General features: G+C 40.8%; 1 protein-coding gene and 1 long non-coding RNA gene across 6 annotated transcripts in view; both read right to left on the bottom strand.

The window, feature by feature from the left end:
• LOC126993553 (MLX-interacting protein-like) overlaps positions 1-18,284 on the bottom strand; it is a 70,860-nt gene extending 52,576 nt beyond the window's left edge. For 2 of the 4 annotated variants that reach the window (XM_050852692.1, XM_050852691.1), the window contains exon 1: positions 17,820-18,283. In XM_050852692.1, coding sequence (XP_050708649.1) covers positions 17,820-18,142 — 323 coding nt within the window. In that variant the 5' untranslated portion in view covers positions 18,143-18,283. Of the gene's footprint in view, positions 1-17,819 lie in introns of all 4 variants that reach the window. The other 2 variants (XM_050852689.1, XM_050852693.1) reach the window with 2 other exon arrangements.
• On the bottom strand, positions 5,705-7,103 carry LOC126993555 (uncharacterized). Of its 2 annotated transcripts, none has more exons than XR_007747904.1 (3): positions 6,800-7,103; positions 6,211-6,737; positions 5,705-6,086 (listed from the first exon to the last, which is right to left on the bottom strand). It is a non-coding gene; the product is annotated as an uncharacterized LOC126993555 (long non-coding RNA). The 2 variants fall into 2 exon arrangements; XR_007747905.1 differs by having other exon boundaries at positions 6,242-6,737.
• Positions 18,285-20,054: the final 1,770 nt, after the last annotated feature.

Here is a 20,054-nt window from a genome sequence, read left to right as displayed (position 1 = left end):
CAAACAAAGTAAACTATATATGCTGTTATGAGTATTACAAAAAATAAAAATTAATACGTGGGAAGTGATGAGATATACTTCAATGCTACTTTAAGACCGATACGAGACGATGAGTTGAATAATAAATAGCCTCCTAATTTTTATATATACATCTTTATCGCTGTCCTTAACTTACTGATAAGGAGAGTAGCAATAAAGGACGCGTTTTTTTAGTCAGGAGAATAAAAATAGAGATAAGAATAAGAAGAGGAAGAAGAAAAAGATGATGAAGACTGAGAAGATAAAGAAGAAAAAGAATAGAAAAAAGAACAAGGAGCAGCTGATAACGATAGAATTAGAAGACGCATTTTCTGGGTAAGAGACGCGATGCTTTTTTGTTTTGTTTTCCTTATCTGGAGTTTATTTGGGTACGTTCAATCTATCTAGTGGTTTTTTTGTGTGTGTGTGTAATTCCTTTTTCTTTGTTTGTCTTTCCTCATTTCGTTCGTTCATTATTTTATTCCTTTTTGTTTTGTTTTTATCTTTTATTTTATTCCTTTTTGTTTTGTTTTTATCTTGTTTATTTGGGTACGATATCTGGGTACGTTCTATCTTTTTTTTTTTCCTTCATGTAATTCTTTTCTCTTTGTTTCTCTCCTCATTTCGTTCGTTCATTATTTTCTTCCATTTTTTGTTTTGTTTTTATCTTGTTTATTTGGGTACGATATTTGGATACGTTCTATCTAGTGTTTTTTTTTTTTTTTTTCCTTCATGTATTCCTTTCTCTTTGTTTCTTGTCTTTCCTTATTTCGTTCGTTCTTCCTCTGTTTTATTCCTTCCTTCCTTCTGTTCTTTCCATAAATGTCTTCTTTATTCAATCAATTTCCTCTCTATTCCTTCCTTTCTTGTTTTCCATACAATGTTTTCTTTTTTTTTCTTTTTTCAATTCTCCCTTGTTCGTTTCCTTTCTTTCCATCAAACTTTTTTTTTTTACTCTTTTCTTCCTTTCCATCTCTTCCTTTTCTTTCTTTCCTTTCCCTCCATCTTTGTTTTACTTTCTTCAGCAATTCTTCCTTACTCCCATTCTTCCCATCTATTTATTTTTCCTCTTTCTATCCTTCCTCACTCCCTCCCTTCCTTTCCATCTACCTTTTTCTTCTTTATTCAATCCTTTCTTACTCCCTTTCTTTCCATTTATCTTTATTTTCCTTCCTTCCTTCCTTATTTTCTTTGCTTCGTTTACATCATTACGCATAAACATTTACTAATACGAGTTTTTGGATGGCTGATTCTCTCTCTCTCTCTCTCTCTCTCTCTCTCTCTCTCTCTCTCTCTCTCTCCAGACAAAATATGATAAGAGGGTAGAGTTCCTTGATAGTGACAACCTTCCTCAATATTGCTTGTCATATTAACTGCAACAGACACTCTTCCCCTTCCTAGACAGGCTGAAGATAAGATTAGGGAAAGAGGGGAGATACAAACTGTCTCCAATCTTCTTCTACTCCTCCTCCTCCTCTTTATTCCTTCTTTTTGACAGGCGAAAGATTTGAAGAGGAAGAAGAACAAGAACAAGAAGCAGAAGAAAGAAAGAAAAGGAAGAAAAATTGAGGAAGAAGCTGATGATGATAAAGGAGGAAGAGGAAGAGGAAGAGGAAGAGGAAGAGGTGCAGCAGGAGGAGGAGGAGGAGGAGGTGTGACTCATGCCATGGTGGTTTGTTAATGCAGTGAGCTAACGATTTGCATACTAATAAAGGAAGGAAGGAAGGAAGGGAAGAAGGAAGGAAGGAAAACAATAAGGTGAATTAAGGAAGGATATACGGGAGAAGGGAGGAAGGAAGGACAATAAGGTGAATTAAGGAAGGAAAGTACCAGAGGGGGGAATGGAAGGGAGAAAGAAGGAAAAATAAGGCGAAGGAAGGAAGGAAAGAACAGGAGAATGGGAAGGGGAAGAGCAAGAAGCGAAGGAAAGAAGGGAAGAGAGGAGAGGGGGAAGGCAGGAAGGGAGGGAAGGGAAGGAAAGAAAGGAGGGAAGGAATAGAAGGGAGAAAGAAGGAAAAATAAGGCGAAGGGAGAAAGGAAGAAACGGGAGAATGAGAAGGGAAGGAGCAGGAAGGAAAGGAAAAGGGAGAGAGGAGAGGGGGAAGGCAGGAAGTGAGGGAAGGGGAGGAAGAGGAGAAAGGAAAAGGGAAGAGCAGAAAGTGAAAGGAAGGGAGAGGGGAAACGTAGAGTACAGGAAATGAGGAAGGCAGGAAGGGAGGAAAGAGAAGGAAGAGGAGAGAGGAAAAGGAAAAAGCAGAAAGGGAGGGAAAGAAGAGAGGAAACTAAGTACAGAAAATGAAGAAAGGGAGGAAGAGGGGATGCAGGGAAGAAAAGAGAGGAGTAGAAAAGAGACGAGGAAAGGAACGAAAGGGATGAGAAGGAAACGAAGGAAGAGAAATGGCAAGGAAGGAAGGAAATTGGGAAGGAAAACGAGGAATGAAGGATGCGCTCTCTCTCTCTCTCTCTCTCTCTCTCTCTCTCTCTCTCTCCTTGACCTCTTCTAATATTAACCTGGGAAACACAACCCAGACAAAATCTTACGAAACATTCCAGTACAATAATCTTACAGAACAAAATACATAAATAAAATAGTAAATAAATAAATAAATAAAAATAAATAGATACATGAAGCCTTTTGGGGACTTTGGCAAAAAAAAAGATAATTAGTTTCGTTATTATTGAATGTTTGAAAAGGGGAGGAGGAGGAGGAGGAGGAGGAGGGTAAAGAAAGGGAAGGGAAGGGATGGAAAAGAGAGTAAAGAGAGAGAAAAAAAGAGAAGATAAGGGAAGAAAAGGAAAAGGATAATGGAATGGAATGGAAGGGAAGGAAGCGGAAAGAAAGGGATGGGAAGGAAAAATAAGGAAAGAGAAGATAAGGGAAGGGAATGGAAGGATAAAAGGAGGAGGAGGGAAAGAAGATAATAATAATATCTAGTAAGAAGAGAAAGGATAAAAGGAGGAGGAGGGAAAGAAGATAATAATAATATCTAGTAAGAAGAGAAAGGTAATAATGATAAGGGCGAAAAAGAATATTAATGAAGACTTCCCTGTACACACACACACGCACACACACACACACACACACATACACACGTTTTTTTTATCTTTATTCAATCCGTTTTTATTCCTTTCCTTTCTTTTCACCTAACTTCTTTTCTCTCTCTTCTTTCCTTGCTTTTCATTCATCTCTCTTTTTCTTGCTAATTTCCTTCCTTTTCCTCTATCTTTGTTTTACTTTCTTCAACTGTCCTTTGCACTCTTTCTTCCTTTCTTTCCATCTATCTTATCTTATCTTACCTCTCTCTTTCTCTCTCTCTTCCTCTTCCTCTTTTTTCTCTTCCTCTTACCCCCCCCCATACACACTCACCCCACTACCACCACCACAACTGTCTCCTATCCTCCTCCTCCTCTTTATTTCTTTTTCTTGGCAGGGGAAAGAGTGGAAGAAGAGGAAGAAGAAGAAGAAAGAAGATGAAACCACCACCACTATCATCATCACCACCACCATCATCATCACCATTCACCACCACCACCACCAGGTGTATCCAAGGTCCCAGGTGAGCCAGCCAGCAGGTGAGTACAGGAAGTCGTAAGGACAGGTAAGGAGGGTTGGGGGGGAGGGGCGAGAGAGGGCGTCTGGCACTGCCCAAATGCCACTCGCTTGGACCCTGGCTGGGGGGAGGGGAGGGGGGGGAGGAGGAGGAAGGGGAGGGAGAAGGGAAGGGATGTTGGGTAATAAATGTATGTGAGGGAGAGAGGAAGAGGGAAGAGAATGGAAGGGAGGGGAAGGGAAGGGAAGACGAAAGAATGGTAAGAGAAAGAGAAAGATGAGAGGAAGGGAAGAGGAAGGAAACAAAGAAAAAGGGAAGGGAAGGGAAGGAAAGAAAAGATGAGGAAGGGAAGGGAAGAGGAAGGGAGATAGGAAGATAAAGGAAAAGTAAGGTACGAGAAAGGAAGAGGAAGGAAAGAGAAAAGAAGAGAAAGGAAGAGGAAAGTAGAGACATGGAAGGGAGGAGAAGAGGAAGGGAAATGGGAAGAAAAAAGGAAAGGTAAGGTTGGAGGAAAAGAGAGAGGCAGGGAAGGAAGGGAAGAGGAAGGGAAAAATAAAATAAGAGGAAAGAAGGGAGAGGAAGGGGAGGTAAAAGGCAAGGAGAGAGGGAGGAAGTGAAGGGAAGAAAAAGGGAGAAGGGAAGGGATGCTGGGTAGTAAACGTATATGAAGGAGAAAGGGGGGAAGGAGAAAAGGGAGAGAGGGAGGAAGGAAATGAAGGAGTATAAGAATGTATGTATTATGTATGGCGGGAGAGGAGAGAGGGAGAAACAGGATGTAGGGAGGAAGGGGGGAGAGAAAAGGAGCCATGGGGAGAGAGAGAGAGAGAGAGAGAGAGAGAGAGAGAGAGAGAGAGAGAGAGAGAGACATATACCTAACTGGACCACACACACAACGCTATGCACAAAAATGGAAGATCATCCCCTTAAGTACAATCAAAACCCCATTAAACAACTGAAGGGGGGCACTGACAGGAGGAGGAGGAGAAGGAGGAGGAAGAGGAGGAGGAAGAGGAGGAGGAGGAGGAGGAGGGATATCTAACATGACCATTTATCTTAATTCGAATGCTTTTTAAACTTCCTAATACTTGACAAGGGAGGAAGAAGAAGAAGAAGAAGAAGAAGAGGAGGAGGAGGAGCAGGGGGAAACCGAACACAATAATAAATAAAATAAATGAGAAAGAGAAACAGAGAATGATAAGTAAAAAGGAGAAAAGAAAAATATGAAAAACGATGATGGATAAGTATTGACGAGGATATAGAAGGAGGAGAAGGAAGAGGAAGAGGAGGAAGTAGTGACAGGGGTATACCTCGATATTTACTTCCATCTATATTATCCATTATCCACTATCTTATTTTTTATGTTAGTATTTATTAACTATTATAGTCACTCATCGATTTCTTTACTTATCTATTACTTAACATATTTATTTATCACTTACTTATTCCATACTCTTACTTAATTTTATACAACATATTTCATCCACTATCTTATTTATAATCACTATGTATTTTGGTTTTCTTTACACTATATATTACTGAACTCATGTTAGTTATTTAGAGGCAACAGGTGTCTCTAATGGACCAGGGAGAGCGAGAAAATATCAGGTTAAGATTTAAAATATATCCCCCCTTAATTTACATTTATTAGAGGTAACTTTCCACAATTCTGAAGTCTGGAAATCAAATCAACACATATCAAACAGAACCTCTTGTGAACGTTTTAGCATCAGACAGAACCTCTTGTGAACGTTTTAGCATCAGACAGAACCTCTAGGAAACGTTTTAGCATCAGACAGAACCTCTTGAAAACGTTTCAGCATCAGACAGAGCCTCTAGGAAACGTTTCAGCATCAGACAACCTCTAGGAAACGTTTCAGCATCAGACAACCTCTAGGAAACGTTTCAGCATCAGACAGAACCTCTAGGAAACGTTTTAGCACGAGACAGAACCTCTAGGAAACGTTTTAGCATAGGACAGAACCTCTTGGAAACGTTATAGCATCCAACAGAACCTCTTGGAAACGTTTTAGAATCAGACAGAACTTCTTGGAAAAGTTTTAGCATCCGACAGAACCACTAGGAAACGTTTTAGCATCAGACAGAACCTCTAGGAAACGTTTTATTATCAGACAGAACTTCTTGGAAACGTTTTAGCATCCGACAGAACCACTAGGAAACGTTTTAGCATCAGACAGAACCTCTAGGAAACGTTTTAGCATCAGACAGAACTTCTTGGAAACGTTTTAGCATCAGACAGAACCTCTAGGAAACGTTTTAGCATCAGACAGAACTTCTTGGAAACGTTTTAGCATCCGACAGAACCTCAAGGAAACGTTTCAGCATCAGACAGAAGTCACAGAACCCCTTGGAAACGTTTTAGCATCAGACAGAACCTCTTGGAAACGTTTTAGCATCAGACAGAACCTCCTGGAAACGTTTTAGCATCAGACAGAACCTCTAGGAAACGTTTTAGCATCAGACAGAACCTCTTGGAAACGTTTTAGCATCAGACAGAACCTCTAGGAAACGTTTTAGCATCAAACAGAACCCCTTGGAAACGTTTTAGCATCAGACAGAACCTCTAGGAAACGTTTTAGCATCAGACAGAACCCCTTGGAAACGTTTTAGCATCAGACAGAACCTCTAGGAAACGTTTTAGCATCAGACAGAACCTCTAGGAAACGTTTTAGCATCAGACAGAACCTCTAGGAAACGTTTTAGCATCAGACAGAACCTCTAGGAAACGTTTTAGCATCAGACAGAACCCCTTGGAAACGTTTTAGCATCAGACAGAATCTCCAGGAAACGTTTTAGCATCAGACAGAACCTCTTGGAAACGTTTTAGCATCAGACAGAACCTCTAGGAAACGTCTTAACATCAGACATAACCTCTTGGAAACATTTAAGCATCAGACAGAACCTCCTGGAAACGTTTTAGCATCAGACATAATATCTAGGAAACGTTTTATCATCAGACAGAACCTCTTGAAAACGTTTTAGCATCAGACAGAACCTCTAGGAAACGTTTTAGCATCAGACAGAACCTCTTGGAAACGTTTTAGCATCAGACAGAACCTCTAGGGAACGTTTTAGCATCAGAGAGAACCTCAAGGAAACGTTTCAGCATCAGACAGAACCTCTTGGAAACGTTTTAGCATCAGACAGAACCTTCTGGAAACATTTTAACATCAGACAGAACCTCTTGGAAACGTTTTAGCATCAGACAGAACCTTCTGGAAACGTTTTAACATCAGACAGAACCTCTTGGAAACGTTTTAGCATCAGACAGAACCTCCTGGAAACGTTTTAGCATGACATAATCTCTAGGAAACGTTTTAGAATCAGACAGAACCTCTTGTAAACACTTAAGCATCAGACAGAACTCCTTGGAAACGTTTTAGCATCAGACAGAACCTCTAGGAAACGTTTTAGAATCAGACAGAACCTTCTGGAAACGTTTTAGCATCAGACAGAACCTCTTGGAAACGTTTTAGCACCAGACAGAACCTCCTGGAAACATTTTATCATCAGACAGAACCTCTTGTAAATGCTTAAGCATCAGACAGAACTCCTTGGAAACGTTTTAGCACCAGACAGAACCTCCTGGAAACATTTTAGCATCAGACAGAACCTCTTGTAAACGCTTAAGCATCAGACAGAACTCCTTGGAAACGTTTTAGCATCAGACAGAACCTCAAGGAAACGTTTTAGAATCAAACAGAACCTCAAGGAAACGTTTTAGAATCAGACAGAACCTCCTGGAAACGTTTTAGCATCAGACAGAACCGCTAGGAAACGTTTGAGGACAGTGGCATTAGTAAAAAGTTGTAAAGAGAAAAAAATATCCCTTACCAAAAAAATCTTGTCTTACCCTTTCTTGCCTAAGCTTCCCTGCCCCTTATGTAAACACCTTAACAGTGACCTTATATAAGCATCTTTCAGTCCCTTAGTGTTTTGTTGGTAGGCCTATAGTGAATAAGTGACTATGGTTGGTATTTTAAGACACTTTCGCTTCTCATATCAGCTATTTCTATTGGTTAAAAAGAGGGTCAGTCGGGCTCTAATGAGTGTTTCTTTAGGTTCATGGTACAGAGGAAGGGTCAAACTACCACCAAGGTCATAAAACCACCCCTGGAAATGCCCAAAACTCCTACGAAAGCCTTGTCACATATGAGTTCTTGGGCAATATGTCTTATAATATGACCTATGTATCTTTGTGGTAAATAAGAGTTAGATAGTGATGATGATGCAGATGATGATGGCTGATGATAAAGGAAATAGTATGATATGAAAAAACATCACTTTATCTTTCTTTTTCTTTACTCAATCCTTCCTTTCCATTGATCTTTATTTACCTATATTTTTTCCCCTTCCTTCTTTTCTTCCTTTTTTCCCTTCCTTCTTTTCTTCATTTTGTTTTCCCTTCCTTCTTTTCTTCATTTTGTTTTCCCTTCCTTCTTTTCTTCATTTTTATCCCTTCCTTCTTTTCTTCATTTTTATCCCTTCCTTCTTTTCTTCCTTTTTTTCCCTTCCTTCTTTTCTTCATTTTGTTTTCCCTTCCTTCTTTTCTTCATTTTGTTTTCCCTTCCTTCTTTTCTTCATTTTGTTTTCCCTTCCTTCTTTTCTTCATTTTGTTTTCCCTTCCTTCTTTTCTTCCTTTTTTTCCCTTCCTTCTTTTCTTCATTTTGTTTTCCCTTCCTTCTTTTCTTCATTTTGTTTTCCCTTCCTTCTTTTCTTCATTTTGTTTTCCCTTCCTTCTTTTCTTCATTTTGTTTTCCCTTCCTTCTTTTCTTCATTTTGTTTTCCCTTCCTTCTTTTCTTTATTTTGTTTTCCCTTCATTCTTTTCTTCATTTTGTTTTCCCTTCATTCTTTTCTTCATTTTGTTTTCCCTTCCTTCTTTTCTTTATTTTGTTTTCCCTTCCTTCTTTTCTTCATTTTGTTTTTCCTTCATTCTTTTCTTTATTTTGTTTTCCCTTCCTTCTTTTCTTCATTTTGTTTTCCCTTCCTTCTTTTCTTCATTTTTATCCCTTCCTTCTTTTCTTCCTTTTTTTCCCTTCCTTCTTTTCTTCCTTTTTTTCCCTTCCTTCTTTTCTTCATTTTCATCCCTTCCTTTTCTTAGTGTTCAGTTTTAAGTTTATTTTTTCATTTTCATTTAACATTCTGGGACATACACATCTTTCAGTCCACCATCATGTCACTTTTTTTTTATTTACTATTCTATTTTTTTCTTTTTTGTCCCTTTAAATACTGTCTGATTCATATATTTGTGTACTTTTCTTCACCACCACCACCACCACCACCCACACCACCCTCACCTCCACCACCCACACCACCATACCCCTCCCCTCACCACCGCCACCACCACCACCACGAGGCTGCCCGGCTATCTTGCTAACCTTGACAGAAAAACTAAAATATCCCTAGTTCTTACAATGCACTCCCTCCCTCCCTCACCTCATCCCTTCCTCACTCCTCTCAATAGAAATGTAAACAAACTCAAGATATTATTAAGTATATGAGCGGGCATTTTAGCACATTGTAGCATTTCCTCCTCTGTACATGTTAAAAGCCCTCCCTTCTTCAGCCATTCCTTTAAAATTCCAACTATGTGGATATGAGGATGGCAGAGTCTTCCCCCTACGTACATATTAAAAGCCCTCCCTTCCTCAGCCATTCCTTTAAGATAAATTCCAACTATGTAGATATGAGTACTATGGCAGAGTCTTCCCCCATTTGAACATATTAAAGGCCCTCCCTTCCTCAGCCATTCCCTTAAAATTCCAACTACGTATGTGGATATCAGTATGGCCGAGTCTTCCCCCTTTGTACCAACGCTGCCAGATTGTCGCACTTAGCCTCTTATGTTTGCCAATTTCCAACCCAAAAACTGCCTCTTCCACCCCAACAACTGGCTTCACATATAGTTATAGTTAAAATGAGTAATTACTGCTGTTTCTTGGCAATAGTTATGGATCAGAAACCGGTAAATACGATGCTTTGGGTACGATAATCTCAGTGCTTCATATATCGTCACCCTCTTAAAATAATCCCCTAAGTCATTTTTCAGCGATTTCCAGGTTTGTATCTACATCAATTTTTCAACAAGTGACGCCCATTTTTGTATAGTTGTCTTCGTCATTCAGGGTTTGAGTGTTCTAGAATTGGCCTTTTCATTTTCTGCCTAAATCTTAAGCCAAATGAGATAATGGCAGTTCTTTTTTGATTTCCTGTAAAGCAGAAAATAATGACTTAGGCCCTTGGTTTATGAAGGTGACGATATATAAGTTCCCTCTTCCTTGGCCGTTCCTTTACAATCAGTTCTATCTATATGTATATCAGTATGCTTTCATCCATATTACAAACTCTACTTCCTCTTTTTGTTGTTCTTATATTCATGTACACTTTGTCTTACCTCTATCCTCTTGCTGCAAAGTATGTGAGTTAAAAGAATACAACATTTAAAGGAAAACTAAAGAGAAAATGAGGATTCTATGATAGGTATACACGACCATTTATATTTCTTTGCTTTTCCTTTCAACAATTTCCTATTCTTATATTCACGTGCTTTCCTCTATTTCCATCTTTATGCTTCAAGACCTCAAGCAAAGGCCACTGAGGAGCTTTCTTTGTCACGTCAGAAAAGACCGAACAGAATCCTCTCACTCACTCACTCACTCGCTGTTTGTCCACCAAGAAGTTAAACGTAAGCTATATATAGAAAAAAGAACCTTGAGGAGAAAACACAACTATGGAGGTTCATTGAGCTCATCAGATACTGCCTCACACACACACACACACACACACACACACACACACACACACACACACACACAAACACACGAGGAGAAATGTTTACGACACGAGCAGGTTCTGTCATCTGAGCCGAACAATTAATAAACGTAATACCGCACCAAACGAAAACACATGCGACAAAATATCAGGAGCAGTGAGTAGCGGACTTTTTTTGTACTCTTTTTGTTGCCCTTGAGCATTGTCCTTTGTTGTAAAAAAAAAATAATAATAACAAATAAATAAATAAATAAAAGCTTAAGGAATTATACGATCAAAATGTGATAGAATACGAGACACTACAAGGTTGATTTGATACTATAAGATGTGAAAAGGTAAGAACAAAGTAAGAACACACACACATGCACACACACTTATCCCCACTCCCCCACCACACACACACACACACACACACAGTCACACGCACACTTGGGAGCTACACACCATCAGCTTATCAGTCACTGCAAGCAAGGCCACGAGAGAGAAAGAGAGAAAGAGAGCAAGAGCGAGAGAGAGAGAGAGAGTGCAAGAGCAAGTGAGAGCGAGAGCGAGAGAAAGTGCACGCCCTACAACCACAAGTGTTGCTTTATTTGAAGATCATTTACCATATTAATTACCGGTACCCAATAACCTGTGCATGCCGTGAACATTACCATTAAACGATACTGTTCTATTTGTATATTTTGGCACACCAGCAGCACTAAGATCATGGTACAACAGCTAAATGCCCATTATTTGTTTATCCAGTAAATTTAACCCCTTGACTGCAGATTTACTTACAAGAAGACATCACCAAGCTACAGGAATGGAACAAAAAAGTGGCTGCTACCATTCAATGAGGAAAAATGTTGTCATGCACCTTGGGAGGGGATATCCAGCACACCAATGCATACCAATACCACATGGGAAACACTCCACTATCCACCACAGAGGCAGAGAAAGACCTGGGAGTGTATGTTACCAGGCTACCAGTGAAAGCCAGATCCATGCCAATTACAGAGGACAGGTTAAATAAAAGAAAAGAACATGATTTAACTTTTACTAACTTTTCCAAAACAGATAAGGATGAAAGGGACATAAATCTATCTATCTATCTATCTATCTATCTATCTATGTACACAAAAGTAAAAAAAAGCTTACTATACCCAAAATTGACCTTTCTTTTGGCCACTCATCTATACACTTTTTTATATGGGCAGTGATTAGTGGACTTTTTTTTTCTCATTTTTTCTGCCCTTGAGCTCCTTCCTCTACTGAAAAAAAAAAAAGTACCTCCAATAAATTTAAGTAGAAAAAAAGAACAATATGATTTGCCTTTCACTTCCTTTTCCACACCAAGCAGAAATGAAAAGGCCAACTATCAATCTATATGCCAATCGTAAAAAGTAAGCTCCCTACACCTCCATTACGTAACTATCTATACACGATTACGCAATTCAAGTGCCTCGGCCCTACCTGTAAACAGCGCCATTATGAGCAGGTGTGGTTATACAACAGAGATAACAAAGAGGAATACAGGGAAGCCGCACAAACACACAAGGGCAGGTATTTAAGGCCTACAGAGATAACAAGACAGAAGTACACCTTACAAGCTACTACACACATCAACTTAACCCGTCTGCTGTGATTGGCACAGATTTGGCTTTTACTGGTACCCTGGTAAAATTATACTCCCAGGTTTTTATCTGCCTCTGTGATGGATAGTGGAGTGTTTCCCATGTGGTATTGGTGTGCAGGACTTTACATTTTTCTTCATTGAATTATAGCAGCCACTTTTTGTTCCATACCTGTAGCTTGGTGATGTCTTCTTGCAGGGAATTGGCAGTCAAGGGGTTAAGAGCCAATGGGACAGCAATGAGCACTGAGGCTAGACTACAGTTTATACCCCCAATGTAATGTGTCTATTTTTATCCCTTGTGGGCAAAAGTATGTCAAGAGTACATAAGATGCATAAGATGCCTCAGCATAAACAAAAAACAACTTGTCTGCAGCTGTTGCTATGTTGGAAGTAATATTCTTGACAGGGTTGATGTAAGGAACTACGTATAGGCTCAGCAACTTATCAGAGCGGTAACCATTTTTCTCATTTAATTGAATTTCTTTATCAGTGGAATTTCCCAGTTAAGTTTAGAGCTGTGATTGTGCTATCAAAGGGTGAGTAATACCAATGTCCAATCTTTAAAATAGTGACCTACGCACTCTGCTTGTTATCGAAAGGTCAGCTCCTAATAGAACAAAGGAAAATCAGTAAACCAACATAAAAACTCTGCAGCATTTTTTTTTTTTTTTTCATCAAGGGATGCAAAAAAGAAGCCCGCTACTCAGCGCTCCCACAAAAGTAAAAACTAAAGAGTAGCCAAAAGAGAGGTTAAGTATTATGGCTGTGACTTTGAAGATGCAGTTGTGTGAGGCTACAAAGGCTCTGGAAATGTTCAGAGGTGACGGTGGCTGCAGTGATACCAGCATAGTGAGCCCAAGGTGGTGCCCATGGTGGCCTTAAAATGCTGCGGGTTGCCTCTGTATTGAAAGTGTACTGACCGGAATTTAATTAAGAGCTCAAGTGATAGGTATTGTTGCAGCAAATCCAAACAATATCTTATGCGCACACACACACACACACACACCAAGTGCTATCCAATACAGAGGGGAGAGAAAGAACTGGGAGTATATGTTACCAGCCTACCAGTGAGGGCAAAATCCGTGCCAATTACAGCGGACAGGTTGCATAGATGAAAAGTACATGATTTGACTTTTATTAACTTTTCCATTCTATAAACAGCGACATGATATATTGGAGAGCTTTTCTTAAAGTTTTCCTCTTGATTTCCCCAAGGCAAAGAAGAAGAAGAAGAAGAAGAAGAAGAAAAGAAAAAAAGATATAAAGAGAAGGATTAGTTGATTGAAGAAGAAGAAAAGAAAAAAAGATATAAAGAGAAGGATTAGTTGATTGAAGAAGAAGAAGAAGAAGAAGAAGAAGAAGAAGAAGAAAAGAAAAAAAGAAATAAAGAGTAGGATTAGTTGATTGAAGAAGAAGAAGAAGAAGAAGAGAAAAAAAATAGAAAGAATAAAATATATAGAAAAAAAAGATAGACATGAAAAAAGTATAGTAGTAGTAGTAGTAGTAGTAGTAGTAATAACAATAATACCTTAAACAACAGTAAGTAATAAAAATAGTGGAGGGGCAGATGACAGCGCCAGGCACCACAACACCAACTGGCAGCTCCCTCACAACTTTCATCACCCAACACAGCAGGAGGAGTGCTTGCCAAGAACCAAGGGCCAGAACCGCTCACGCCTGGCTCACTCATGGCCAAAACCCCAGCCTCTAGAAGCAAGCCCCCCCCCTACACACACACACACACATTTAGACATATTACAAGCTTGACTTAACCCAGTAAAAATGCAAATAGATAATGCAAAGTCCAATAAAATACTAAGAACGCAGCAGGGGAGACTTTACTACCGTACACTCATATGGGGCCGGTATCCTTTCATTACTTAGGTCGGAAGTAGATCAATAGTTTTAATTGATTTTGCCGACCTTCCTGAATCTTTGTCCTCTTTTTAGGGTCAGCATATTGTGAGTGTTTTTCTTCAGCTCTTTGTTGATTCCCATAAATGAAAAATAAAAGAAACTCACGGAAAATTTGGGAAGAACTGTAGCAAGTAGGATGCCTTGTTCAATTAGTATGTGTTACGGTTTTAAGAATTATTTTTTACCTAGTTAGTTAAGCTTTTATTTATTTATTTTTAAGTACTTATTTACTTACCGTATTTTTTTTTTTTTTTTTTTTTTTTTTTTTACTAAAGGCTTACAGGACGTGAAATCAAACTGTCCACCAAGGCAACAAAGATGCTCAGAGTAGGGTACGCCCTTAATTAACTTTTTGAGTGTGGCATTTTTCTTTCAAACCAGTATTCATTTCCCTGAGCGTCTCTCCCATGAAAAATCAACTATCCAGCCTCCATCGTGACTGCCAGGTGACTGACTAAAGTGATGGAGAGAAGGGCGTTAACAGGTGATGCCTTGGTTCACAACTTGACTCATTTTGGGAAGTGTTCAGTCAATCAATGGGGGCATACACTGCAGGGTGCGTCCCCTCATCCACCTTGTGACGGAAAGTAGGTCTGTGATATGTGTGGGCGTATGTCACTCGCTCAAGAACAGCCCAATGGGGGGTGTCACAAGCTCACAACTTAAGGGTTAAAAACTACTTTGTCTTTAATTTTTTATGCCTGGCTCCTTGCTCTTCTTCCCTGCCATTCAGTCCATGCAATTCTTGCTTCTCATCACAGCAAACATTTTCTTCTTCATATTGTTCCTTTGTATAATATATTTATCAGCAAGCTAACAGATTCTGTAAAATCAAAACTGTCACTGCCCTTACGATTCTGAAATGTTATTATTTACGTTGTTCCCTTATATATGTTAATATTTCTTTGGCGAGCCAATATGTTCTGTAAAACCACCAATGTCAAGGGCCTTATGATTCTGAACTGCTATCATTTGCATCAGTTTGCAAGACAAATACAAAGTTTGTTTATTGAAAAATCAAAAGAATATATAAATATTACTCCCTTGCATAATATTTCATATACCAAGCATGTACATTTTGTAAAGCCAATACTGTTAGTGCTTTGATGATTGTGAAATGCTATCTTTACATCAGTTAGCAGGGCAAGTGTGAATATTTTGGATGTGTAATAAGAACTTGAACAAATAAAATAAAAAAATATATGTATGATTTTGTTTTATATAATGCAACAAATACAAAGATACTATAGATACTATGCTGATACAGAAATCTCCCAAAATGTGAGTTACTATAATACAATAAGGGCCACCACAGGCTCAAAGGTTCATGTGCTGGAGCTCCGAGGCCATGTGCAGTCAAGGCGAATGCTCCTATTATAAACAGATAGAAATACCTGACTGAAATCAATGAATGAAACAGCTTGTAAAGAGGTGCAGACTGATGAACGAGGATGTGATGGTCTGTGTTTTAATATAGACCCTGTGACACTCATCCACTCATCGTGTCACTCAATGAAGGAGTCAAATTAAGCCACGAGAAGGTGCTAAGAATACCGCAAGGCCATCAACCAATAAGGTCAGCATAGACAATACGTATATGGGTGTCACACTCTCATCGTGGACTAAATCCTGTTAACGTTAGCCGAACCTGTACACATTTTTTGTTGTCAGAGAAGAACGGTGAAACAGAATCTTACACTTCACACGCAAACAAAGAATGAGTTAAGCAAAAAAATATGTGAATGTAATAAAAAAATCAATCATGTAATATGTAAAATAAAGGCGGTAACCCGACGAATAATTTTGTTAACCTTCGTAATGGTAAAACTTGATGGTAGTTTTAACACGACTATAAAAAAACCCACAATAGCACAAAACAACAAATAAAAATATATAAAAAAACTAGAAAACCAGCAAAATGAAACACCAGACACATAAAAATAAGATAAAAAAAAAAACTTTCCACCTATAACCCACTTTTAATACCTTTTTATCACCTTTTTGCAACAATGAACTTCACCCAATCAATCACTAACCCACTACAAAATCCATGACCAAGTGTAAAGATGTTACACTCACCCTTTTTAAAACTATGACCAGGAGTAAAAATGCTACACTCACCCTTTTTAAAACTACAACCACGACTAAATATGCTACAATCACCCTTTTTGAAAAAAGGATGTGAGGAAGGGGGAGGTTAGGTTAGGGGAGGGTGTGAGATGGGGAGATTAGGTTAGGTTAGAAAAGGGGGTGAGAAAGGGGAGATTAGGTTAGGTTAGAAAAGGGGGAGAGAAAGGGGAGAATAGGTTAGGTTAGAAAAGGGGGTGAAGAAGGGGAAGGTTAGGTTAGGAGAGGGGTAAGGATGGGGAGATTAAATTAGGTTAGAAAAGGGGAGAGAAAGGGGAGACTAGGTTAGCTTAGAAAGGGGGTGGGGAGGGGGAAGTTAGGTTAGGTTAGGGGAGGGGGTGACTAAGGAGAAGTTTGGTATGGTAAGAGTGAAGGAGGGTGGGGTTAGGTTAGGTTAGGGTAAGAGTGGGTGAGGAAGGTGGAGGTTAGGTAAGTTTAGGGGTGGGGTGAAGAAGGGGGAGGTTAGGGTAGGTCAGGAGAGGGGATGAGGAAGGGGTCAGGTTAGGAGGGGGTGGGAGGAAGGGGGTAAGGGGTCAATGGAGAGAGAATATAGGGGGTAAAGGGGGAGGGGTAGATTTGCCAAGGAGGTGGGGAGAGGGGGGTGTCTAAGGCCTAAGCAAGGGGGGTGGGGAGGAAGGGGAGAATAGCCTTGATTAAATTCCATGGAAACTAGTCACTATGCTAATAATAATAATAATAACAATAATAATAATGATAAATAAATAATAATAAAGACCCATAACACCTGTAATTACCTAACGAAACAGGTGGTAAGCAATGTCATGTATCATTTTCTTCTTTTTTAATACGGGGAAATGCTTGAATATGTATTTCCTGCTTGTGTAAGTACAGAATAAGGATTTAAAGGTCATGTATCGAGAGAGAGAGAGAGAGAGAGAGAGAGAGAGAGAGAGAGACAGGCTATATTTGCAAACTTAAAGAGATGAAGAGCTAAGATTAACAAGAGAAACAGGTGGAGAAATGAGGAGCAGGAGGAGGAGGAAGAGGAGGAGAGAAGAGGAAAACATTAGCATGAGAGGAGAAAAATATGAGACGAAATAACAGTACTTACGTAAACACAAGACGAAGAAGAAGAAGAGGAGGAGGAAGAGAAAAGACGAGAAGAGAAACAAGGAGTAAGAGGAGAAATAGACAAGGAGCAGGAAGATGAGAAGAGGAGATAAACGAAGAAGAGGAAGAAAACGAGAGGAAAGAAAACAAAAGGAGAAGACGTGAAGAGGAGAAAGGGGGAAGAGAGACTAGAGATGGAGACACCAAACCAGCTCTACCACAACTATAATCAAGAGACATGGAGTAGAAGAGAAGGAGAAACGACGAGGAGAAAGAGAAGAGAGCAACGAGGAGGAAAATAATGTAGAGGAGAGGAGACAAGAAGAGGAGAAAGGGAGAAAACCAGCTCCAACCTACCTGTAGTTAAGCAAGAGACATGGCGTTGAAGAGGAGAAAGAAGAGGATGAGAAGAGAAACGAAGAGGTGAAAGAGGCAATAATTAAGATCGAAGAGGAGAAAAGGAAAGACACAGAAAGCCAGCCCCAACCTACCTGTAAGCAAGAGACATGGCGCTGAAGAGGAGAAAGAGAGGATGAGAAGAGAAACGAAGAGGAGAAAGGGAAGAAGAGGAGAAAACCAGCCCTAACCTACCTGTAACCAAGAGACATGGCGTTGAAGAGGAGGAAGAGGGTGAGAAGAGTAACGAAGAGGAGAAAGAGGGTGAGAAGAATAACGAAGAGGAGAAAGAGACAAGAAGAGAGGAGACATAAAACCAGCCCCAACCTACCTGTAAGCAAGAGACATGGCGTTGAAGAGCTTGGTGAGGGAACTATCAATACTAACAGTCTCCACACGGCTCTTCTTAGCATATGTGATGACCCCCACTTGGCTCTGGGGGTTATGCCCTTGGACACTCGGGGCCCCGGCAGCCTCCTCGATGTCCCCAGGAATCTCCAGGAGGACATTCTCTTCGTCATCTTGTGCCTCAGCCTCGAAGTCAGACACCATAAAGTGCCCCGAGTGAATCACCTCCTTCTCCCCTTTTCTCCCCATGGTGATGCTCCCCCCTGTGGTAATATCCGCTGTCATCCTCGCCACCATTACTTCCATCCTTCTGGCACACCTGTAAACACCTGGCTAGCACGCAACACCTGCATCATTAGGGTGCACACACGTCTCCACACCACCAGCTTCTCAGACCGACTGGTGGCAATGGCTCCCCAACTTGCTCACTCGCTCTCCCACACTGCTGCCTGGCTCGCTGCTGGCTGGGGAGACGGTGGGGAGGGGAGAGGAGGAGCCTGGGGGAGGGGAAAGGGTTGTAGTAAGGGTTGAGGAGAGAGGGGTCACGAGAAAAGAAAGGAGGGAGAGTGGGGGGGGATGGGAGAGGGGAGAGCTTGCTAGTGAGGGTTGGGGAGAAAGGGGGAGTCATGGGAAAAGAAAGGGAGAGTGGGAGAGAGGCGGGGAGTGGGATGGGAGAGGGGAGAGCTTGCTGGTGAGGATTGGGGAGAAAGGGGAGTCATGGGAAAAGAAAGGGAGAGGCGGGGAGTGGGATGGGAGAGGGGAGAGCTTCCTAGTGAGGGTTTGGGAGAAAGGGGGAGTCATGGGAAAAGAAAGGGAGAGGCGGGGAGTGTGATGGGAGAGGGGAGAGCTTGCTAGTGAAGGTTGGAGTGAGAGGGGAGTCATGGGAAAAGAAAGGGAGAGTGGGGGAGAGGCGGGGAGTGGGATGGGAGAGGGGAGACCTTGCTGGTGAGGATTGGGGAGAAAGGGGAGCCTTGGGAGAGGAAAGGGAGAGGGGAGTCAGGGGAAAGGGATCGTGGGGGCGAGGTAGGGATCGAGATGGGAGTTTTGGGAGAAGGAAAGGAAGAGTTGGGAGAGGGGAGAAAGGCTTGTAGTGAGGATTGGGGAGAAAAGGGTCTTAAGAGAGGAAAAAAAGAGAGAAGAGGAAGGCAGGGAGACTGATGGGGGGGAGAGGAAGAGTGGGGGCGAGGTAGGGATCGAGAGGGGAGAGGGTCATAGGAAGGATTGGGGAGAAAGGAGAGGATAGGGAGAGTGCATGGAGGCTAAACAGGGAACGGGGAGAGGCTGGTAGTGAGTGCTGGGGAGGCCATATTCTAATAAGGACTGGAGAGGCAGGAAAAGGATGGCGACGAAGGGATAGCAGAGTTGGGGAGAGACTGATTGGGGAGATGAGAGAGGGGAGAAAAGGTAGGGTGAGAGTATTTGCTGTTACCATTCTCCCCTACAGCTGTCATTGGTACTTTCTTCTACTTTCTTCCATTCTTTCTTCCTCCATGTTTACTGTTCATTTAGCCAACGATTGTCGCCTCCACGTCTCCCCGCCACGTGTATTGATCCTGTTATAGTCTGGTAACGACGTAGACCGACCTCGGGAAGTCTAGAAGGGTATAATTTAGGACCCTCTGACCACACTGATGTCACTGTGCCATTATCTGAACTTATTTATGTAAGGCTGCGGTTGGTTTGCGTCACTGGCAATGTGTTGAGTGTTGAGAATGACTGGTTACTTAATTATTTTACAATCACAATGAGGTAGTAATTTAGACTCTCAACCGCTTTTTTATATTGCAATTGCGGATGTAACACCTAAGTTGGTTTCCGTCACTGGCAGTTTTGTAGCTGATTGGAGGCGATTACTGACGCCTATTCATAACGACGAGGAGGAAAATAATGTAGAGGCAGAGATAATTAGAGGGGAGACATCAAACCAGAGTGAAATGAAAGTGAAATGAGCGAAAAATGAGTGAATGAAAGGCTCTGCTAAAGATACGCACTGAAGTACTGACAGTAACATATCCTGTCACTATTTATAGCAACGCACGTGTTCAGTTACTTGGTGACAATATTCCAAACTAAGGATATGATTACCGAGGCAAACAAATCCCTTTTTTATACATTTACAAATTTAATTATGTAAAGTTACCCCTTTTGTTTTCGTCATTGCCAAAGAATTACAGCGAACTAGTGACACCTACACAATACCAAACGGTCTATGATGCGG

This window comes from Eriocheir sinensis, unplaced genomic scaffold (genome assembly GCF_024679095.1).
Source record: "Eriocheir sinensis breed Jianghai 21 unplaced genomic scaffold, ASM2467909v1 Scaffold631, whole genome shotgun sequence".
Classification (NCBI taxonomy): Eukaryota; Metazoa; Arthropoda; class Malacostraca; order Decapoda; family Varunidae; genus Eriocheir; species Eriocheir sinensis.
This window is presented reverse-complemented; position numbering and strand designations above follow the sequence as displayed.